The 19871-nt window shown below is 38.2% G+C and overlaps 1 protein-coding gene across 8 annotated transcripts in view; it reads right to left on the reverse strand.

Moving 5' to 3' along the window:
• Positions 1-6217: 6217 nt before the first annotated feature.
• Positions 6218-19871, reverse strand: part of HELZ (helicase with zinc finger) — a 144698-nt gene continuing 131044 nt past the window's right edge. For all 8 annotated transcript variants that reach the window (XM_039326834.1, XM_039326830.1, XM_039326833.1 and 5 more), the window contains 2 exons: positions 8165-8417; positions 6218-7663 (listed from right to left, as the gene is read on the reverse strand). In XM_039326834.1, the coding sequence (XP_039182768.1) occupies positions 7332-7663; positions 8165-8417 (585 nt within the window). In that variant the 3' untranslated portion in view covers positions 6218-7331. The remainder of the gene's footprint in view (positions 7664-8164; positions 8418-19871) is intronic.

Here is a 19871-nt window from a genome sequence, read left to right on the forward strand (position 1 = left end):
CTGAGCAACGAATCTGGAGAATTTTCTTTACTCCTAGAAGGGATTTTTTTCTTCTTCTTAATTACGTAGAAGACCATATTCCTTTCTAAAGAAAGTTATGTGGGCCTCATTTGAAACACAACCATTTTGGCTATGTTCTTCAGGATGTTTCTTTGTCTCTGTGTGCAATGCATGTTAACACACAGGAACAAGGGTTTTTTTTTTTTTAAATAATTTTTAATCCTTCAAGGTTTGTGTTTTGCTCCAAGTCCATTTCTTTCTTTTCCCCCAACGTGCACACTTATGCCCACTTTTGTCTTATTACAATTGCTTGGGTGCATATTTACATAAACCTAACAATTTGGCCATTTCTGCAAGAGCACATTTAGGGCCAACCACACTGATGGATCACCTGGGTTACCTGGCTGTGATCTGTGGATTAGTCTAAGAGAGAAAGGGAGAAAGATCTGGGCCAAAGTAGAGGGAATCTGGATGAGAGATTGAAGGACACTAAAGTTATGGGTGGGTGGTTCTTTAGGATCTTTTAAATTAAACTAATTTGTCACAATTATGTAGTTACGTCCTAAAACATTGAGCAGAAATCTGTAAAGATTTGCATGAATGGCACATCCCAAGCTACAACTTACTACATAATATATAACCAAGCAACCAAACAGCACCTGTCCTCCAGAGCTAGTTGGTAGTTCACTTCTGTGACAATTTCTTTATTTCCCCTATTTTACTGCAACACTGAGCAATACCAATACTCCCTGGATGGGTGCTGTGGCACTCTGATTACTAAATTTGTGTCAACTTTTCTCCAATGGCTTGGGTATACAAGATTTGAGATTCATATTCCCAAGACCTTCTATTCCCATTCTGTACTTGGCTCTTTCTCTATTTGTCTGTAAGTTGTTTATAAAATATTGCTTCTATATAGGTTCTATACATCATCAACCACTATGTCTTTTTTGAGTTAGCCTCATTCAGTACAACATATCTTTTTAATTTATGATTATGAGAGTTCAAATCTTTTGGAACCTGCATAAGCCCAAATTATTGCTTTAAAGCTTACTGATTGCTTAAACTGGGCCACAGAGGTATACACAGGTTTTAAATGATTTGAAGTTTTAATTCTCAAATCGTTCTTTTATGGCAACTTCATACTGATTTATGACTTGGGCAAAATAAATATTCTTTCATGCTGTTTAACCATTGCTTGCTCTTGACCTTTTGTAAAGTGGGAGCCCACCCATCATGGCTTAGCACAAAATGTAGAGCCAAGTCTCCAAGGAATGTTTAACAAACATAATATTTCAACTTTAGGAGAAATGAGTAAATCTGGTCTGTGTTAAGGGCTGATACTGAAAATGGTGCACATGTTGACCAAGGGTTTATTATCATTATGGAAGGTTGCGATTAATGTGAGTTTGACTAATGCAATATTTGATTTAATGAGAATTGTATGTCGATACCAAGTTGCATTTAACGTGACCTAAAATTTAGTTAATACAAGGCCAGCGCAAGTGCAAATGAGGTAAGGGCATGCACAGTTGCAGTTTTAGATGTTGCTAATCTTCATGTGTGCAAAATGGAGAAAAAGAAGATTCCTTAAGTGGAAACAGTGCAAGTTTTTAAAAAGAGGCTTAGTATTACATGACAGCAAAAAACCATTATAATTGAGCAACTTGAATGTGGTCCTAGAAAGGCTAAAATAGGATATTGGATTTCCTGAATGTAAGTTTTTTGTTTCTGTTTTGCTTTTATTTTGCTTTGCAAAACTACTCTCTGAGTCTGTTAATCATAAATTTAAATAGTATCCTTTGCTGTAGTATTTCATTTGCTGTAGTATTTCATTAATACACATTACCTATTTTCACCAAGCTGGAACCAATTACATTTTTCACAGAAATATCACTTTGAACTGTGTGAATTTATATATAATGCAACTATTTTGTGGGATTCATTAACACCCACCAATGTTCAACCATAGATAAAAATGTTTCTGTGCACTCAATAGTGAGATTTTTGGAAGGGGAAAAATGTTGCTTTAAAAACATGCAAATAGATGTCTGCTAATATCCATATGGTGTTACATCGCAATTGAGTCCAAAATTTCTGTGCCTGAGGCAGTTGTTAAGTGAGTTTTGCCTCATTTTATGACCTTTCTTACATATTGTTAAGTGAATCATTGCAGTTGTTAAATTAGTAGCATAGTTATTAAGTGAATCTGATTCCCCATTGACTTTGTTTCTCAGGTCGCAAAAGTGATCACAAGCCCAGGACACTGCAACTGTCATAAATATGAATCATCTGAATTTTGATCACGTGATCATGGGGAAACTCCAATGGTCATATGAAAAATAATCATGTCACTTTTTTTTCAGGTCCATTGTCACTTCGAACAGTCTCTAAACTGTTGTAAGTTGAGAATTACCTATATTTGGACATGCATGGAATAAACAAAAGATCTATTTGGACAGGATGAGTAAGCAGGAATATGAATGGGATATGAGGCAAATCTAATATTCTCTCTATGTATTGCTCCAATCTGCCCACACTTATTTTTCCTTCCTAATTGTCACTTGGATCAATGTGCAGCATTGTGCCGGATAATCCTTTTTTTCCACCAGGTCTCTAATGCAGACACACTTTCTTATGCATTCACTTTTAGGATTAAAACGGTTCACACCAATTGTAACAAATTCACATTTTATTAAATTAAAATATTTCTGGGGTCTTCAAGATCAGAAGCGTGTTGCAAGAGAAATGCTTGAGCTGCAAATCTACAGGGAGAATAAATTTCTTCAGCAAATATTGCAATTCCATATACTGACATATGTATCATGCCATACCGGCTCCTGCAAGCTTAAGGTGCAATAAACATAAGTTTGGTTGATGCGTTGACATTGATTCTCTCCTTAGAGGAAAGCTGGGCAATCTGTGGATGTGCAAATCCTACGTACTTCCCTTGTAGTCCCCCCCCCCCAGCAGCTGAATGATGGAATGATTTCCACTGGAAATAAATAAAACAGAATGTAGTAAGGAATTAATACACACAGAGAGAACAAAACAGGAAGGGAAAGAAAAATGATAAAATTGCCTCCAGTGACATTTCCACTTTAAAACTTATGGTTCTTATTGGGCAAAACCAAGGGCAATTCTATTTTACAAAACTGTTGCCTACAGCTATGCCCTTGAAAATTCAGGTTCTTGCCTTTTAACATAAACTGGCTTGGATCAGTATCATTCTCAAATGCACTACCAAAACACCATACATACTTGTGTATAAACCCAACCGCAAATAAGCCAACCCTCAATTTTTTAAATAAGAATACTATTAAAAATATGCCAGCTGTGGACCAGCCAACTCTGGAAATTTTCATATATTTTAATTTTCAGGGTTGTCTTATCCATGGGTAACCCACAGATTATCAATTTTTCATGGCATTTGGTGAAAAATATTATTATCACAGAAGGAGTTATCTGCAAGTGTACTGTATATGAGATATACAGGTACTTTAAAAAGTATTATTACCATGCATCCTTGCAGATAAGCCCATCTGTGGATGAGGCAAACTGAATTTTTGGGATGTATTTTGACACCTAAATTTCTCAGCTTATTCATGAGTACAAATGATAAATACATTCTCAAACTTATGACACTTTATTCCTCTTTGCCCTTTGACGTTCTAAATTCTCTTTACCTCTAATTTTGAAGCTTTATAATTCAGGGTGTCAGTTTTCACAAGCTCTAAAAGATATTTATTAACAGCATTTCAAGAGTGCTTCAGCCTCAAAGGATATTGGGTAGCAAAACAACTAAAATTAAAATGGCATGATTACCCTGGGAATCCTTGCACGCTTCCGCACTGCCACCCCCAACAAATACTGATCACTATACTTCAGACTGAATAGATACATAAGCATTCAGGAGCTGAGGTTGGGATCCCCTATAGAATAGGTAGGAATTGTCCTATGCCTGCAGCGCATGGTATGGGCCTTTAAATAGATGTCCTTTCACAAAAAAATAGAAGCCATAGAGAACTGCCATCTGCTGGTACTCAGTCAGTGGACTTTTGAACCACTACTTTTTCTACTTTACTTAAATTTTATAGGGAAAATGTATGTCCTGTTTTATGTTAGAAAATAGACTTAAAGTCATTGAGAGTACATTGACTGGAATGGATCTCAGATGTACACACACACACACACACACACACACATTACTGAATTTATGACAATTCAGAGTTACAAATATATGTTGACAAATTATCTTCAAGAACCATCTAATTTTTAAGCTTGAAGTCATGGTAAGCAATTTTCAGTTTTGTATTTTTGAATTTACAAGACTGGATGCTTCCTGCAAAATGAATCCTTTATGTAAAAGAAATTCACTTATTATTCTAACTACAGCTGTTCAACTGTACTGTGAATCAACATTGTTCATGTATCAAAGGTTATCAGCTCTTTTCTTTATATAGTACCAACTTTGAGAGTTATATTTTTTGAACTTTGCTAATGTATTCTAAACTTCTGTGTGATATATGATATGCTCCTAAAGTAAATTTGTTCCCACAATGATAAAGTAATTATGAAATAATGAAGAAAACCTTCTTTGAGGCGGGAAAAAAGGGTTTTATAAAAATTATATAATTTGAATAATAAGAATCAGAGACGTAAATATAGAATAGCTCGAACAATGTGTTCTTAATCATCAGGATAATCAGATGTTACAATAATTGATTACATGTATGCCTTTTATTATGGTAATGGTATAATCCACTAATCTGAAAAATCAAGGTCCATCCTGGCTCAAATGGGAGAGAATGATGTGATCTGCTCTTAAAGTAAAATGTCTCCAATATTAGCATAACAAACTAGCAGTCTGAACACAGACTATGAGGATTTTTCTGTGACCCAGTACAAATGGGGACCAAACTGCAAAAATGTGGAGCTTTGGTGAACATTTTTTTTGAAATTGCTAATACCAAAATATTGAGTGAAAACTCAGAAACCACCCTTCTGCAGATCCACATATATGTCATAATGTGTTGCACTCCACAACCTATTAATTCCATATTAACTCTTGAGAAAAGTTATGATATAGATTAAATCGACTGAAGATTGCATCTTCTTCCTAATTTCACTAACTCACAGATGAAAATAATTGACCAAGTAGTATTTATTTAGATTCAGTCCAGATGAAGGAAATAATAAGACTATTAAGTGTGTTAATTTGAACTCTGACACCAGAGTGCTAAATTGAAAGTGAATGTATTTGAGCTATAAGCAACCAACTACTATACCTTTCTACATGTTACTATTTATACTTCACTAAGTCAATTGTCCTCAATGTTTATCAGTAATAATCAAGGCAGGACACAGAATCCACAAAAATAACACCAGATATTTAAGTGGGACTAATTAAATCCTGGTTTATGTCAATCGAGGACAGAATAATCTAACTTCATGTAACATTCTGAACGTGTCCTCGGGGTACTAAATAAAATTGAGCAGAATCTTCTGCTTTCATTTTGTTTGGTTTTATAACAGCTTTATTTAGCTTTACCCATTTCTGAGCCCAGCAGCCATTAAAATATTGCAGCACATTAAGTTAGTATGCATATCTTTTATAGAAAGTTCCTTAGTTATTTGAAATCAATAAGAAAAAAGTGACACAGATTTCAGTCAAACCAAGATGTCACCATCACAACGTATAAAATCCAACAGGAATGAAGGGACTGAAACCAAAGCAAATATTAGATATGATACAGCAGCAAATACAGTAGCTCGACAAAGCAAAAACAAATATCCCTGTAAATGAAGCTCAGTTTTTAAACAGTTGTGGGAAGAAACTTTAAAACTATTGTAGTTTTGAAAATATTACTTATAACCGGAAATCAAAATAAATAGTTGATAAAAATTAATTGTCCCTGATCAAAGAGATCTTTTCAAGTGTAAAGGAGGCCATGCCTCCGTTGAAGTTAAAAAAGATTTCTTTCAAAAGTATGAACAGTGTATAAGACCAAAATCGTAAAGGTAAAGGTTACCCTAATTCTTCCCCAAATTTTTAACATATTGCTGTACAGTCTTTTATAGATTTTTTTTCAATATATAGTGGCAAAAGGCCTTGACAGAAGATACAAGAATATAAATAACCATGTCATTCATACTGCTTCCCCAAACCTTCCCCACAATTCTTCTTCCCCAAGGCTGGGATTAATTTGGATACAGCTTTGGCAAACATAAAAATCCTCTTTAATGAAGTTCCTCAAACAAAACAGTTAGCAAAATATTTGAATATTTGTGGATAATGTCACATTTAAAGTAAACATCAAATCATGTACCAAAATATTTTGATGGAAAAAAAGAGAAGAAAAATCCTTAAAGTGGCACAATTCTTGTACCACGGGAAAAAACAGAGGGAAAGAAACTAAATTACAAACATTTAATGTGCATAGCTGGGAGGGGGATTCAATTATTTTTCCTAAATTCATTCAATTGGATTTTTTTTTAAATAGCTATTCAACTACCAAGCACCCAATATAGCAATTTTTATCATTTCATGATTTCTGTTTTAAAACCTATTAAATTAATCCCTCCAACAAGCTGAATGAGTAGCTTGTCAATAAAAAAGCACACCATGAATTTTTCATCTTTAGGTTGACCACTAATTTTTGTTTAATTTCAAAAGAGTAGTATCTGGGTCTGCAGCAAAGGCCTTCATTCGTCCTAGAAAGGAAATTACTATAACCACATCATACAGATTCTAAAACTATAAAAGTCTTAGAATGCAGCATCCCTTCACAGAAATCTGATAAAACTGAATGTAAATATAAGATGCTGCATCTTTATTTAAAAAAAAAAATAAACAATTTAAGCAGACATAACATACATTTGTACATTAACTGGCCATTTCTGGTACAGAAACCCAGCACAGTATGCTAAATGTTATTGAATAAATGTAAATGCTACTTACATTTTTAAATACAATTTAGACAACTTTTTTTTAAATGTTTATATATTTTTTTTTAAAGTTGCACAGTTAACTTTTCAGCTGCTAGCTTTTAATGCAACACATAGATAAAGTTACATAATTTTTAAAGGGTTTTTTTTTTCCTAGGGATTTTTTTTTTCCTCAAAACTTCTGACCCACATCAAAAAGAAAGTAAAATAGTGGAATATAATTTAAAAAGAATTAGCTCCAAGTCTAGCAGCAAAGCCATTAAACCAAAATATATTTACTAATATAAACAGAGAGAAACGATGGTGCCTGCAGGTGCAGCCCCAGCTATCTTAAATCTACTCACAGAAATAAAAATTAAAATGTCTCTACAAAAATAGTCTGATTATTTAAAATAGGAGTAGAAGCCATTGCTACCTGATGAACTACCTAGGCTGAGTTCCTGAAACAGAGACAAGGGGTCGCTATTCTTTTTTGCCTGCTCAGGAGGGGGTCTGGGCTTGGGAGGAGCCCTCAGAGCACTTGCGTAGGACATGGCAGGTTTGTTCAACCCAGCGCTGGGCTGGCTGTTGCTGTTGGATTCCACAATCTGCTTGTTGGGCATGAGGGGTGGGAACTGGCCCAGATGCTGGAGTACATTGTAGTTAAAAGAACTGGACAACGGGATGTTTTCAACCTTCATCTGTTCCTCAGGGGATTTGATAGTCTTCGGAGGAACTGGAAAGAAAAGTTCATCATCATCATCATCATCATCATCACCACCACCACCACCACCACCGTCGTCATCATCATCATCGTCATCGCCATTTTAACTAATAAGGATCACAAACAGATTGGAAAGCTACTTCTCAGGTTTCCTCTCCTGAAGATATACAAAGAGCATTATCCTAAAAGTTAAATAAAATCTGTAGGAATTTGTCAAATGCTTCCGGTCCTGTAAGATATTTTAAATTGAAAGAATTTGGGCAATCTTTACAAGACCTATTGAAATTGTTCTTCAGTTGGTTTTATAAAGATAGTCAAAATGGTTTTAAGAAGATATTGCACTTTAAGGCCAAGATTAAAAAAATATCATTGGTGTATTCTAACCATGCACAATCAAGGACGAGCAAACAAGAATACACAGCATACACACCTCAAGATGTTGTGACTCCAACTCCCAGAATGCCCAAGTCAGCATCATGATTAAAAGGGACAAGAAAAGTGCCACTGACTCACCTAACTGTTCTCTTGGTGGGATTGCTCTGTTGGATCCGTTGCATGGAATGTTCTGATATGGGGCTGATGATGAAGAGTTGACCCACCATTCGGGGGGTGAATAATTGAAAGAGGATGAGTTACTCTGGTCCTGAAGCTCTTGACACTGTCCAACATTATCTGGAGGAGTATTTAAACCTTCAGAACAAGCCTGGGTTGAACTAGATGACATTCTTCTTTGGTACAATGGCCTGCCAGGTCCTCTTGGTTCATACTGCATAAAAGAAGACAATCACTCACTCACATGTCTATGTTAAAAGTCCCATCTGAGTGTCAATACACATATTCTGAAACTGTCCTCAAAATAAACATGTATATTTTACTTGGTGTGATTTTATTTACTAACACAAAGATGTCCTATTCTTCACATTCACCATTCTGTTATGAGAATAGGGAGATAAATAAACACTGCACTCGACATTTTTATATATCTGTGTAACAGGATTAAATCACTTTTTAAAAATCATTTCAGACCCAGCCTTCTTTCAGAACAGTAAATTGTATATTACATGGCACTATTGACTTTTTCTCTTTATACGTTCCTTTTGATTCCTAATTTTTCACTTTGAACATTCAGTTATTGTATGTTGATTACATCCAAGCTTGTCTTCTACAAAATTTCCTCTACGGGGCAATTATATGACTCATCTATATTGGTTTAATTCATCCCCTGAAAATAATTTTTAGGTTGCTCTTAACACACAGTTTATATAAACTTGTTTTGCAATACATGTTATGTTTATACCAAGCCTTTTCTTTTCTTTTCTTTTTTCTTTTTGAACCATTGCTCTGTTTTACCAGAGATAAAGAAAATGAGATAAAGAAAAGAAAGGATAGGAAGCAAATTTGAGGAGAATATATTTGGAATCAGAAACTACAAATGTAATCTAAAGTCACAAAAAGCTCTCTGCAGGTGCTTAGAACCATATCATATGCAAAATGCTATTTTTAACTTTAACTTTCTTGTGGATTACCCTGAATATTTTAATGGTTTACAGGTCAATACTTAATGAATACAACCAGGAATTAAGAAAAGCCATCATTAATGCAAGTTTCACTTAAAAGAGCAACTACTCATAATTCATTATTTTAAGAAGACTACCAAAACTGCAAACAAGTTGAATAGAATATAACACAAAAACACAGACCCATATTACTTGTTAAAGAAGAAGCTCAATTGATGCTGGTTATTTTTTTCTTTGTGAATGAGGTAAGACATGAAAACATAGGCGTTTGTTATTATTTAGAAAGACAAACTAGTATGGTTCTTCATTTTACTAATCATTTTTTCAGTGCACTTTGGTGGATTTTCCATAGGGAAAATATACCATTAACAGAATGGTGTTGCAATAGATGGAACCAGCAACAAACAAGATATTTATCTGAATAAATAGGCATTACCTTATAGTACATTAGAATGTCTCCTTACTTCAATTATTTAACAATAGTAATAACAAAACAATTCTCCATTGTTATCACCAAATTACATGACTGAAAGTAAGGAAGTGAGGGTGTATCCAGGATTGGATTGGTGGTGTTAGCGTGGAACTTCACTCACTTGCTGGGTTTAGAATTCCAAAATGTAAAGTTCTTTTGCACCCGGCTTAAATGTGTAGATTCAAGGGGGAAAAAATACTACAATATTTTAAGAAACAGACAATAGTTCTAATGTGTAGCCCTGCTTCTAATATAAAAGGCTTATTCCTAGTGCATTTCTCAGTTAGTATTCTCTCTTATCCATTAAGCATCAAGTATTCCTGCAGCCTATTCAAGCACTGGTGGTACTAAAATTAGAATAAGATTTACTATGAATATTTTTCAATGGATCCATTTGGAAAGTAAGTATCTTATGTATTTATATCCCCTCCTTTTTTAAAACAAATAACTCAAGGTGGTAAACATGCTTAATATATCCTTCCTCCTCCTATTTGTCCAAGAAAAACAACCCTCCGAGGTGAGTTGTACTGAGAGAGCAAGACTGAGCCAAAGTCACCCAGCTGGCTTTCATGCCTAATATGTACTGGTGTTGGGCTTCAGAGTTTAGTGACCGAAATCTAGTGAAGAGATTTTCTGACATTTTGTGGGAAATTGTGGCTGGCCTTTTCATAGGCAAAGAGATCTGCTGCATAGACCAGGGATCCCCAACCCCCGAGCCATGGACCAGCACCGGGCCATGGCATGCCAGAAACCGATCCGTGCAAACAAACGAAAGCCTGTTCAATGGGATGCAGGCAGCACATGAAACCATGCCCCCATCGGTCCACAGAAAAACGTCTCTCCATGGAACCGGTCCCTGGTGCTCAAAAGGTTGGGGACCTCTGGCATAGACCACAGGCACCTAAGCAGGGACTGACTGAGCTCCTGCCTTTATAGCCAGGAATTTTGTCTTCCAATTGGTACAAGTTAGTGGGGACTGGTCTCTAATTGGTTCTTTGTTTGTGCCCAGTCTGATTGGTAGTGTTGGTTCCTGACTGAACCACTCATAATATAGCAGTTGCTTGCTATTTAGGCTATACAGCACTTCCTTTCCTGGGATTGTAAAGTTTGTCTTTGTGGCAGAAGTTCAGGAAACTACTTCGAGTCTACTTACTTTTCTAATTTCACACCACTCTGTGGGTCCCAGTTCACTAAATTCCCATTTTAAACCAAATTCCCATGTTAACACACAGTGGGAACTCTTTTAAAACTATCTTACTCTCTATATTTTTCTCTAGAGGATTTGGCTTATCTCAGCATGACAGAGTTAAGACTTCCCAGACTAAGGTGTCTGCCAACCAACGGATTTCCATTTATAAAATTACTTTCTTTGTCTCCATGCCCCCTCCTTTTATAAATCCCTTGCATAGGAGTCCTGGTATACAGAACACCCAATATGACAATTTAAAAATGTACAGCAAACGCAGGATTCTAATTTCTAACCATTTAATTTCTATTTAAGTGCCAAGCCTTGTCTAATTCCATCCAGAACAGTAACTGATCTAATAGCACATTGAGAGGATATTTAGATATTCTCAAATGAAGAAGAGAAAACTTAGGCCATTTCTCTTCCCAATTAGCCTTAGTTTTCACATGGTTTCCCCTTGTACAGTATAAAAAATGCCCCCTCCATCTTCCAATTACTGTCAGCTTCAGAAGGGGCTCATATGCCCTCAAGTCAGTGAAAATGCAACCTAGCTGTGCCTTGTTGATACCAGCAACCCTGAAATAAGAAGTCTGTATATACTGTATGCTATCCAGGAACAGAAAACCCATCCATCTTGACTGGTTAACAGAAATCCCATCCATCTTGGCTGGTAAGGGTCTTTTTCTATGCTTGCCCAGAGTTTCAATGAGGAGTTGATAAATGAGAAAGCAAGGAAGCTAACCTTGAAATAATAACAGCAGTGAATCTGCCTGGTTCATGGTTGAACAGAAAAATCAAAGAGGTTTGCTGATAGAAGGTCAAACTTCTTAATCAAGAAAAAAAATGTTGTGTTGTTTGTAATTCTTTCCTTTCTTTCAATTCACGGCAACTGTCTCCCTTATGAATATTATTAAAAGCCTTGGAAAGGAACTACCCAAATAGAAGGAAACTTTCTAGATTAAATTATGTTAGATTTTGTTCATGCTATTGTAGCTTTAAAAAGAAGTACTGCTTGAAAGCACTCTTGGATTTCAGAAAAAAATAGAAACCTGTCTTCATGTTTTCTTCCCTTTTATTCCTCTACCCTTGAATTACCCCTTTATGGATTACTGTCCTGTCGTGGCGAAGGGGCTTGTGTAACTCAATGAAGCTATAAGCTATGCCGTGCAGGGCCACCCAAGATGGACAGGTCATAGCAGAGAGTTCTGACAAAATGTGATCCACTGGAGAAGGAAATGGCAAACCACTCCAGTATCTTTGCCCTGAAAACCCCATGGACAGTACTAAAAGGCAAAAAGATATGACGCTGGAAGATGAGCCCCTCAGGTGGGAAGGTGTCCAATATGCTACTGGGGAAGAGCAGAGGGCTAGTACTAGTAGCGCCAAAAAGAATGAAGCGACTGGGCCAAAGCCGAAAGGACGCTCAGCTGTGGATATATCTGGTGGTGAAAGGAAAGTCCAATGCTGTAAAGATTTTTTCTCCATAGGAACCTGGAATGTAAGATCCATGAATCAAGGCAAGCTAGACGTAGTCAAAAAAGAGATGACAAGACTGAACATCAACATCTTAGGAATCAGCGAACTAAAATGGACAGGAATGGGTGAATTTTACTCAGATGACCATCAGGTGTACTACTGTGGGCAAAGAATCCCTCAGAAGAAATGGAGTAGCCTTCATAGTCAATAAAAGAATAGGAAAAGCAATACTGGGATACAATCCCCAAAATGACAGAATGATCGCAATTCGAATTCAAGGCAAACCATTCAATATCATAATAGTCCAAATCTATGCCCCAACCACTGGTGCTGAAGGGGATGAAATTGACCGGTTCTATGAAGCCCTACAGCACCTTATAGAATTAACACCAAAAAATGATGTCCTTATCATCATGGGGGATTGGAATGCTAAGGTAGGAAGCCAAAAGATAACCGGAATAACAGGCAAGTTTGGCCTTGGAGTACAAAATGAAGCAGGGCACAGGCTAATAGAATTTTGTCAAGAGAATACGATGGTCATAACAAACACTCTTTTCCAACAACCCAAGAGACGGCTCTACACATGGACATCACCAGACGGTCAACATAGAAATCAGATTGACTATGTGCTCTGCAGCCAAAGATGGAGAAGCTCTATACAGTCAGTAAAAACAAGACCAGGAGCTGACTGTGGCTCAGATCATGAGCTTCTCGTTGCAAAATTTAGGCTTAAATTGAAAAAAGTAGGGAAAAGCACTAGGCCACTCAGGTATGAACTAAATCATATTCCTGATGAATATACAGTAGAGGTGACAAATAGATTTAAGGAATTAGATCTGATAGACAGAGTGCCTGAAGAACTATGGATGGAAGTTCGCAACATTGTACAAGAGGTAGCAACTAAAACCATCCCAAAGAAAAAGAAATGCAAGAAAGCAAAATGGCTGTCTGAGGAAGCTTTGCAAATAGCTGAGGAAAGAAGGGAAGCGAAAGGCAAAGGAGAAAGAGAAAGATACACCCAATTGAATGCAGAATTCCAGAGAGTAGCTAGAAGAGATAAGAATGCCTTCTTAAACGAACAGTGCAAAGAAATAGAAGAAAACAACAGAATAGGGAGGACCAGAGATCTCTTCAAGAAAATTGGAGATATGAAGGGAATGTTTCATGCAAAGATGGGCATGATAAAGGACCAAAATGGCAGGGACCTAACAGAGGCAGAAGAGATTAAGAAGAGATGGCAAAACTACACAGAAGAACTATACAAGAATGAGCTTAACATCCCAGATAACCACAATGAGATGGTCACTGACCTCGAACCAGACATCCTAGAATGTGAAGTAAAATGGGCCTTAGAAAATCTGAGCAACAACAAAGCTAGTGGAGGTGACAGTATTCCAGCTGAGCTATTCAAAATCTTAAAAGACGATGCAGTAAAAGTGCTACACTCAATTTGCCAGCAAATTTGGAAAACTCAACAGTGGCCACAGGACTGGAAAAGGTCAGTTTACATTCCAATTCCAAAGAAAGGCAATGCCAAAGAATGTTCAAACTATCGCACCATTGCACTCATTTCACATGCTAGTAAAGTTATGCTTAAAATCCTACAAGCTAGACTCCAGCAGTATGTGGATCGAGAACTACCAGAAGTACAGGCAGGATTTCGAAGAGGCAGAGGAACTAGAGATCAAATTGCCAACATACGCTGGATCATGGAGAAAGCTAGGGAGTTCCAGAAAAACATATACTTCTGCTTCATTGACTATGCTAAAGCCTTTGATTGTGTGGATCACAACAAATTGTGGCAAGTTCTTAAAGAGACGGGAATACCAGACCATCTCATTTGTCTCTTGAGAAACCTATATGCGGGTCAAGAAGCAACAGTGAGAACTGGACACGGAACCAATGATTGGTTCAAAATTGGAAAAGGAGTCCGGTAAGGCTGTATACTGTCGCCCTGCCTATTTAACCTATATGCAGAGCACATCATGAGAAAGGCAGGGCTAGATGAATCAAAAGTTGGAATTAAGATTGCCGGGAGAAATATCAACAACCTAAGATATGCAGATGATACCACTCTAATGGCAGAAAGTGAAGAGGAACTAAAGAGCCTCTTGATGCGGGTGAAGAAGGAGAGTGCAAAAGTTGGCTTGAAACTCAACATTAAGAAAACCAAAATCATGGCATCCAGCCCTCTCAATTCCTGGCAAATAGATGGGGAAGAAATGGAGGTAGTGACAGACTTTATTTTTCTGGGCTCCAAGATCACCTCAGATGGGGACTGCAGCCAAGAAATTAAAAGACGCTTGCTCCTGGGAGGAAAGCTATGGCAAATCTAGACAGCATACTAAAAAGCAGAGACATCACCCTGCCAACAAAAATGCGTATAGTCCAGGCCATGGTTTTCCCAGTTGCAATGTATGGCTGTGAAAGTTGGACCATAAGAAAGGCTGAGCGCCAAAGAATTGAGGCCTTTGAACTATGGTGCTGGAGAAGACTCCTGCGAGTCCCTTGGACTGCAAGGCGTTCAAACCGGTCAGTCTTAGAAGAGATCAACCCCGACTGCTCTTTAGAAGGCCAGATCCTGAAGTTGAAACTCAAATACTTTGGCCACCTAATGAGAAGGAAGGACTCACTGGAGAAGGGCCTAATGCTGGGAAAGATTGAGGGCAATAGAAGAATGGGACGACAGAGAATGAGATGGCTGGATGGAGTCACTGAAGCAGTAGGTGTGAACTTAAATGGACTCCAGAAGATGGTAGAGGACAGGAAGACCTGGAGGAACGTTGTCCATGGGGTCGCAATGGGTCGGACACGACTTCGCAATTAACAACAACCCTTGAATTTCCCTCCCTGTTTTCCCACTATTAATCAAATGCATCCCTACTGGATGCATTTTTTTTCCTGCTACTGAAGAGATTCTCTGAGATGGGTCTTCAAATAAGATTGTCCTTTAGCCTAATCACAGTGTACCCTATTTGAAATTCTTGTGTACATTTCTCACGACTTTTATCAATTGCCTATAACTCATAAGTACTGTGCATCTTTACATGCAGCACAGTTCTGAATTGCTGTTAATAGCTCTCCCAACCACTAAAGCTCATCAAGATGCTCCCTCTGCTACTGTTGCTATAATGTCCTCTGCTTTGTTTGCACAGTCCTACTATGATTATAGCATGCCTGTGAACAAAAAGTGCATTCAAAGCTTGTATTAAAATACCATAAAGCAGTAAGGACATAGCAAGGTAAACAGTGCCAAGGGTCTGCTAATTCTGGAATTTAAAAATAAAAGTGCCATTGTCTTTTGCCCTGCCTGCAAGTGCTGCTAATTTTCTTAAAGAATAAATGTGTTCAGAATGGAAGGCAAATATGTCTGGATCACTTTCGCTCCTCTCAAAATCTGTTTAGATTATTCCTTTCAGCTCACCCTCGGGCCTGGATATGGAACTGAGGCCACTGATCATTCCTATAGTTCGGGGGTCCCCAACTCCCGGTCCGTGGACTGGTACCGGGCTATGGCATGCCAGCAACTGGTCCACACAAACAACCAAAGGCCCATCTGTGGGATGCACGCAGCACACAAAACCACACACTCTCCAGTCTGTGGAAAAACCTTTCTCCACGGAACCGGTCCCTGATGCCCAAAAGGTTGGGGACCTCTGTTATAGATGACATGGCCCTGGGCCAAGCTGGAGGAATACAACTTTCTTGGTCCTTCTTGATCTCTCAACTGCGTTCAATACCATCAGTCATAGCATCTTCAGGGGCTGTGGTATCTGTCTGTATCTCTGTTGGGAAAGTGCCAGCTAGGCTGGAAGGAGGGGCCAAGCGTATGCAGTATGCAGCTGAGCAATGACTCCAAGTTAGGTCCTTGCTTGACCCCTCCATCCAGCCTAGCTGGCATTTCCCCAATAATCTGCTTTTTCTTAGCTATCTCCTTTTTTTGTTCTTCCATTTTAATATCATATTTTAAAATACAAAAGAAAAATGTCGTCTACATCTTAAGATGGCCTTCCACCACCAATGGCTGTCCTATGCTAAAGACATGGCTTCCAAAAGTAGAGAAGGAGAAATAATTGACTGGTTTCTTGACATAAGATGGATTGTTATAACTGTGTTATTGAATAAAACAAAACAACACAGCAAATGTGTTAAGGGTTAACAGATATTATAAAATTGGTTTCGGGACAGATACTCAGATTAGTTAAGCCATGCTATATTCTAATATTTATAGTTCTGTAGTGGAATATGAGCAAAAGATAATTAATTCAATTCTTTCTTCAGTTACCTATTTAAATAATACATTTATTCGAAACCTTTATCTTAATGGTCTAGATGAATAAAACAACAAAGCTTTGTCTTCCCCTTTAAAAAGTGACCTTTCAACAGATTCTGCTAAAAAAACACACAAAGAATTTTGAATTTTAGAAGAAATAAAAAAAAAAACTGTAAAAGATCTGTAGCATTTCCACCATTATTTTCAGAGTCCCATTAAACTTAAATCAAAGATTTTACTGGATGTTCATTCAAATGTCTGTCAAACAGTAATTCTTGGTCTCTGGCTGTGTTTTTGAAAAACATAAAATTAATAGGGTTTACAATAGTTATTTTGCTCCTTTGCCCAGTTTACTACCAACTTTTCTTTTCCATTTTTGGCAAATGCTAGATACCCCACTGAGGGATGCAAAAACAGAGATCTAAGAGTCATATATAAGCAGCTATCATTCACTTTTGGCTCCTGGTGACTATGTGGACAGGTTTTTTTGGCCATAGTTTCAGAATTGTTGTCAGTGCCTCCCTAAGACTGAGAAGGAGTGACTTGCCCTAAGTCCCCCAGTTGGCTTTAATACGTAAGACTGGAGGACTAGAACTTAACAATCTCCCAGTTTCGATTGCTTTTACTTATAATACCCAACTGGCTCCCTTGAAAAGATTGGACACCCAATTTATCATTCAGAAGTATATCTAAAATCACTACTTTAAAAAGAAATAAAATTAGATTGCTAACGTTGGGTTTTCAGTGTCTCAAAATAACTTGGCCATCTGGCAAATGGCATAAAAAGCCATAATACCTGATACTCAACCAGCTCCAGTGAAGCAGCAACAACAACAAGATTCTAAGATGGTGGCCACAGAGGAAGCTTGGTTACATCGTGGGAAGAGAAGTTGCTATTAAACTAAGTTATCTTAAACTAAGACAAAACAGTAGGAGAAAAGGGAAAGATAAGTCAGAAAAATAAAAAGGACTGAACAGGAGAAAAAGCGAAGAGGGATCTGCAGAGCAGAGAGGAGAATCAGCTGTGGGGCAGAGAGGAAAGCTGACTGAGGGCAGCACAAAGACTGGCAGAGAGGAGAAACAGGAGAGCCATGAGATAGTGGAGAAGGGAGGAGAGCCAGCCAGGGAGAGGAGAGCTTACTGTGAACCATCCAGGCAGCCCTGTTTGCTGAAGAAAGCAGAACATCAGCACGAAGATCAGCAAATGAGAGCCACATGGCTGCGGAGCTGCTGGTGGGGGGGGGGGTGGAACGCTGCAGCACAGTAGACCAGGGCCTACAGACAGCAGCAGACCAAGTGGTACAGACGATGGTAGAGCAGGGCACACAGCCAGCAGCAGACCAGGTGCTGCCGATGGCGGTAGACCAGGGCCTGCAGAGGGTGGCAGACCAAGTGCTATGGATAGTGGTAGACCAGGGCCTGCAGACGGCAAAAACCAAAAAGAGGGATTTTCAAACAACAAACTCATGGAACAGGTGACTGTTACTATTGTGGTATGCAATACACGTTCCATGTATGTGCTTATGCCCAAAGAACACCCAAACTATACATGCATTAGATGTAAACTATGTAAACTACTGGAGGGAAAAGTAAGGAACTTAGGGGCAACTCTAGCCACGCCCCAATCTACAAAAGAAAGTTATATCCAAACTGAACCAATTAATGAACAAGTAACTCCCAGAGGATTTCACCCTACTGATAAACCCTTGGAGGAAGACAGATGGAGGTATGTCACACACAGAAGGAAACACAATACTGAAAGAAAGAAGCAGCATATAACAAACCCCTTCTGCCCAATCCAATTCAACCAGAAACAGCTCCACTAAAATCGATTTCTCCCCTTAGATGGGAGAAGAAATAAATGAACTCTTTGCCAACCAGCTACCAAATGTATGTAGAAAGCATACCACAGTAGTAATGGGAGACTTCAACTATCCAGATATCAACTGGGAGACAAACTCTACAGCAAGCGGGAGATCAAACAGATTCCTAACCAATCTAGCTGACAACTTTGTCATCCAAAAAGTGAAGAAGGGAACTAGACATAAAGCCATACTAGACTTAATTCTAACTAACAAAGAAGTGGTAGAGGGAGTTGAAGTTGCCAGAACCTTGGGTGAAAGTGACCACATCATACTGGAATTTAATATAACGCAAACACTAACAACAGAAAACAATCCAACCACTGTCTTGAACTTCAAAAGAGTTAACTTTAACAAACTCAGAGAGAATCTAGGAAAGATCCCATGGATGAAAATCCAAAAGGGGAAAACAACCCAAGAAGTGTGCGAAACTCTGAAAAATGCGACAATAAAAGCCCATATCAGCACAATACCACTGAAAAAGAAATTCAAGAAGAAACTAGCATAGCTGCACAAAGATCTCTCTGACAAACTGAAAGACAAAAAGGACAAATACAAAAAATGGAAAGAGGGGCACATAACTAAGGCCGATTATCAGCAGACAGCCAGAGCATGCAAAGATTAAGTCAGGAAAGAAACAATCCTAGTGGATAATCACTTAACTATGAACCAGCAGCAGCAGCCAAAAAAGCTAATACAATCTTGGGTTGTATAAACAGAGACATAGAATCAGGATCACACATGAGGTATTAGTACAGTGGTTCTCAACCTTTTTAATGCCGCGACCCCCAATCGGTCGTAAGTCGAGGACTACTCAACTGGTGCAGCTCCGTTTGCAGAATGGGACTTTTGGCGGGCTCAGCAGGGCAGAGACAGCCTGGACAATTCCTATTGGCTTTTGAAAGCCAATAGAATTAGACTCTATTCAAGAGAGTCTATTCTATTGGCTTTCAAAAGCCAATAGAATAAAAGGGAGTAGCACAGCTAAGGAAAAGGGGGGAAAAATGGCGGACTGGATTGTTTGGCGACCCCCGTGAAATGGTCGTTTGACCCCAAATGGGGTCCCGACCCACAGGTTGAGAACCACTGTATTAGTACCACTTTATAAAACCCTAGTAAGACCACACCTGGAATACTGCAGCCAATTTTGGTCACCATATCACAAAAAAGATGTTGAGTGTTTGGAAAAAAAATCAGAGAGGAACAACTAAGATGATCCAAGACCTGGAGACTAAAATATACAAAGAACGGCTGCAGGACTTGGGTTTGGCTAGTCTAAAGAAAAGAAGAAATAAGGGAGACATGACAGCAGTATTCCAATATTTGAGGGGCTGCCACCAAGAACAGGGGGTCACGTTATTCATCAAAGCACCAGAAGGCAGGATAAGAAACAATGGTTGGAAACTGATCAAAGAGAGAAGCAACCTGGAATTA

Source organism: Crotalus tigris, unplaced genomic scaffold, assembly GCF_016545835.1.
Source record: "Crotalus tigris isolate CLP2741 ecotype Arizona unplaced genomic scaffold, ASM1654583v1 scf7180000024345.2110221, whole genome shotgun sequence".
NCBI classification, from domain to species: Eukaryota; Metazoa; Chordata; class Lepidosauria; order Squamata; family Viperidae; genus Crotalus; species Crotalus tigris.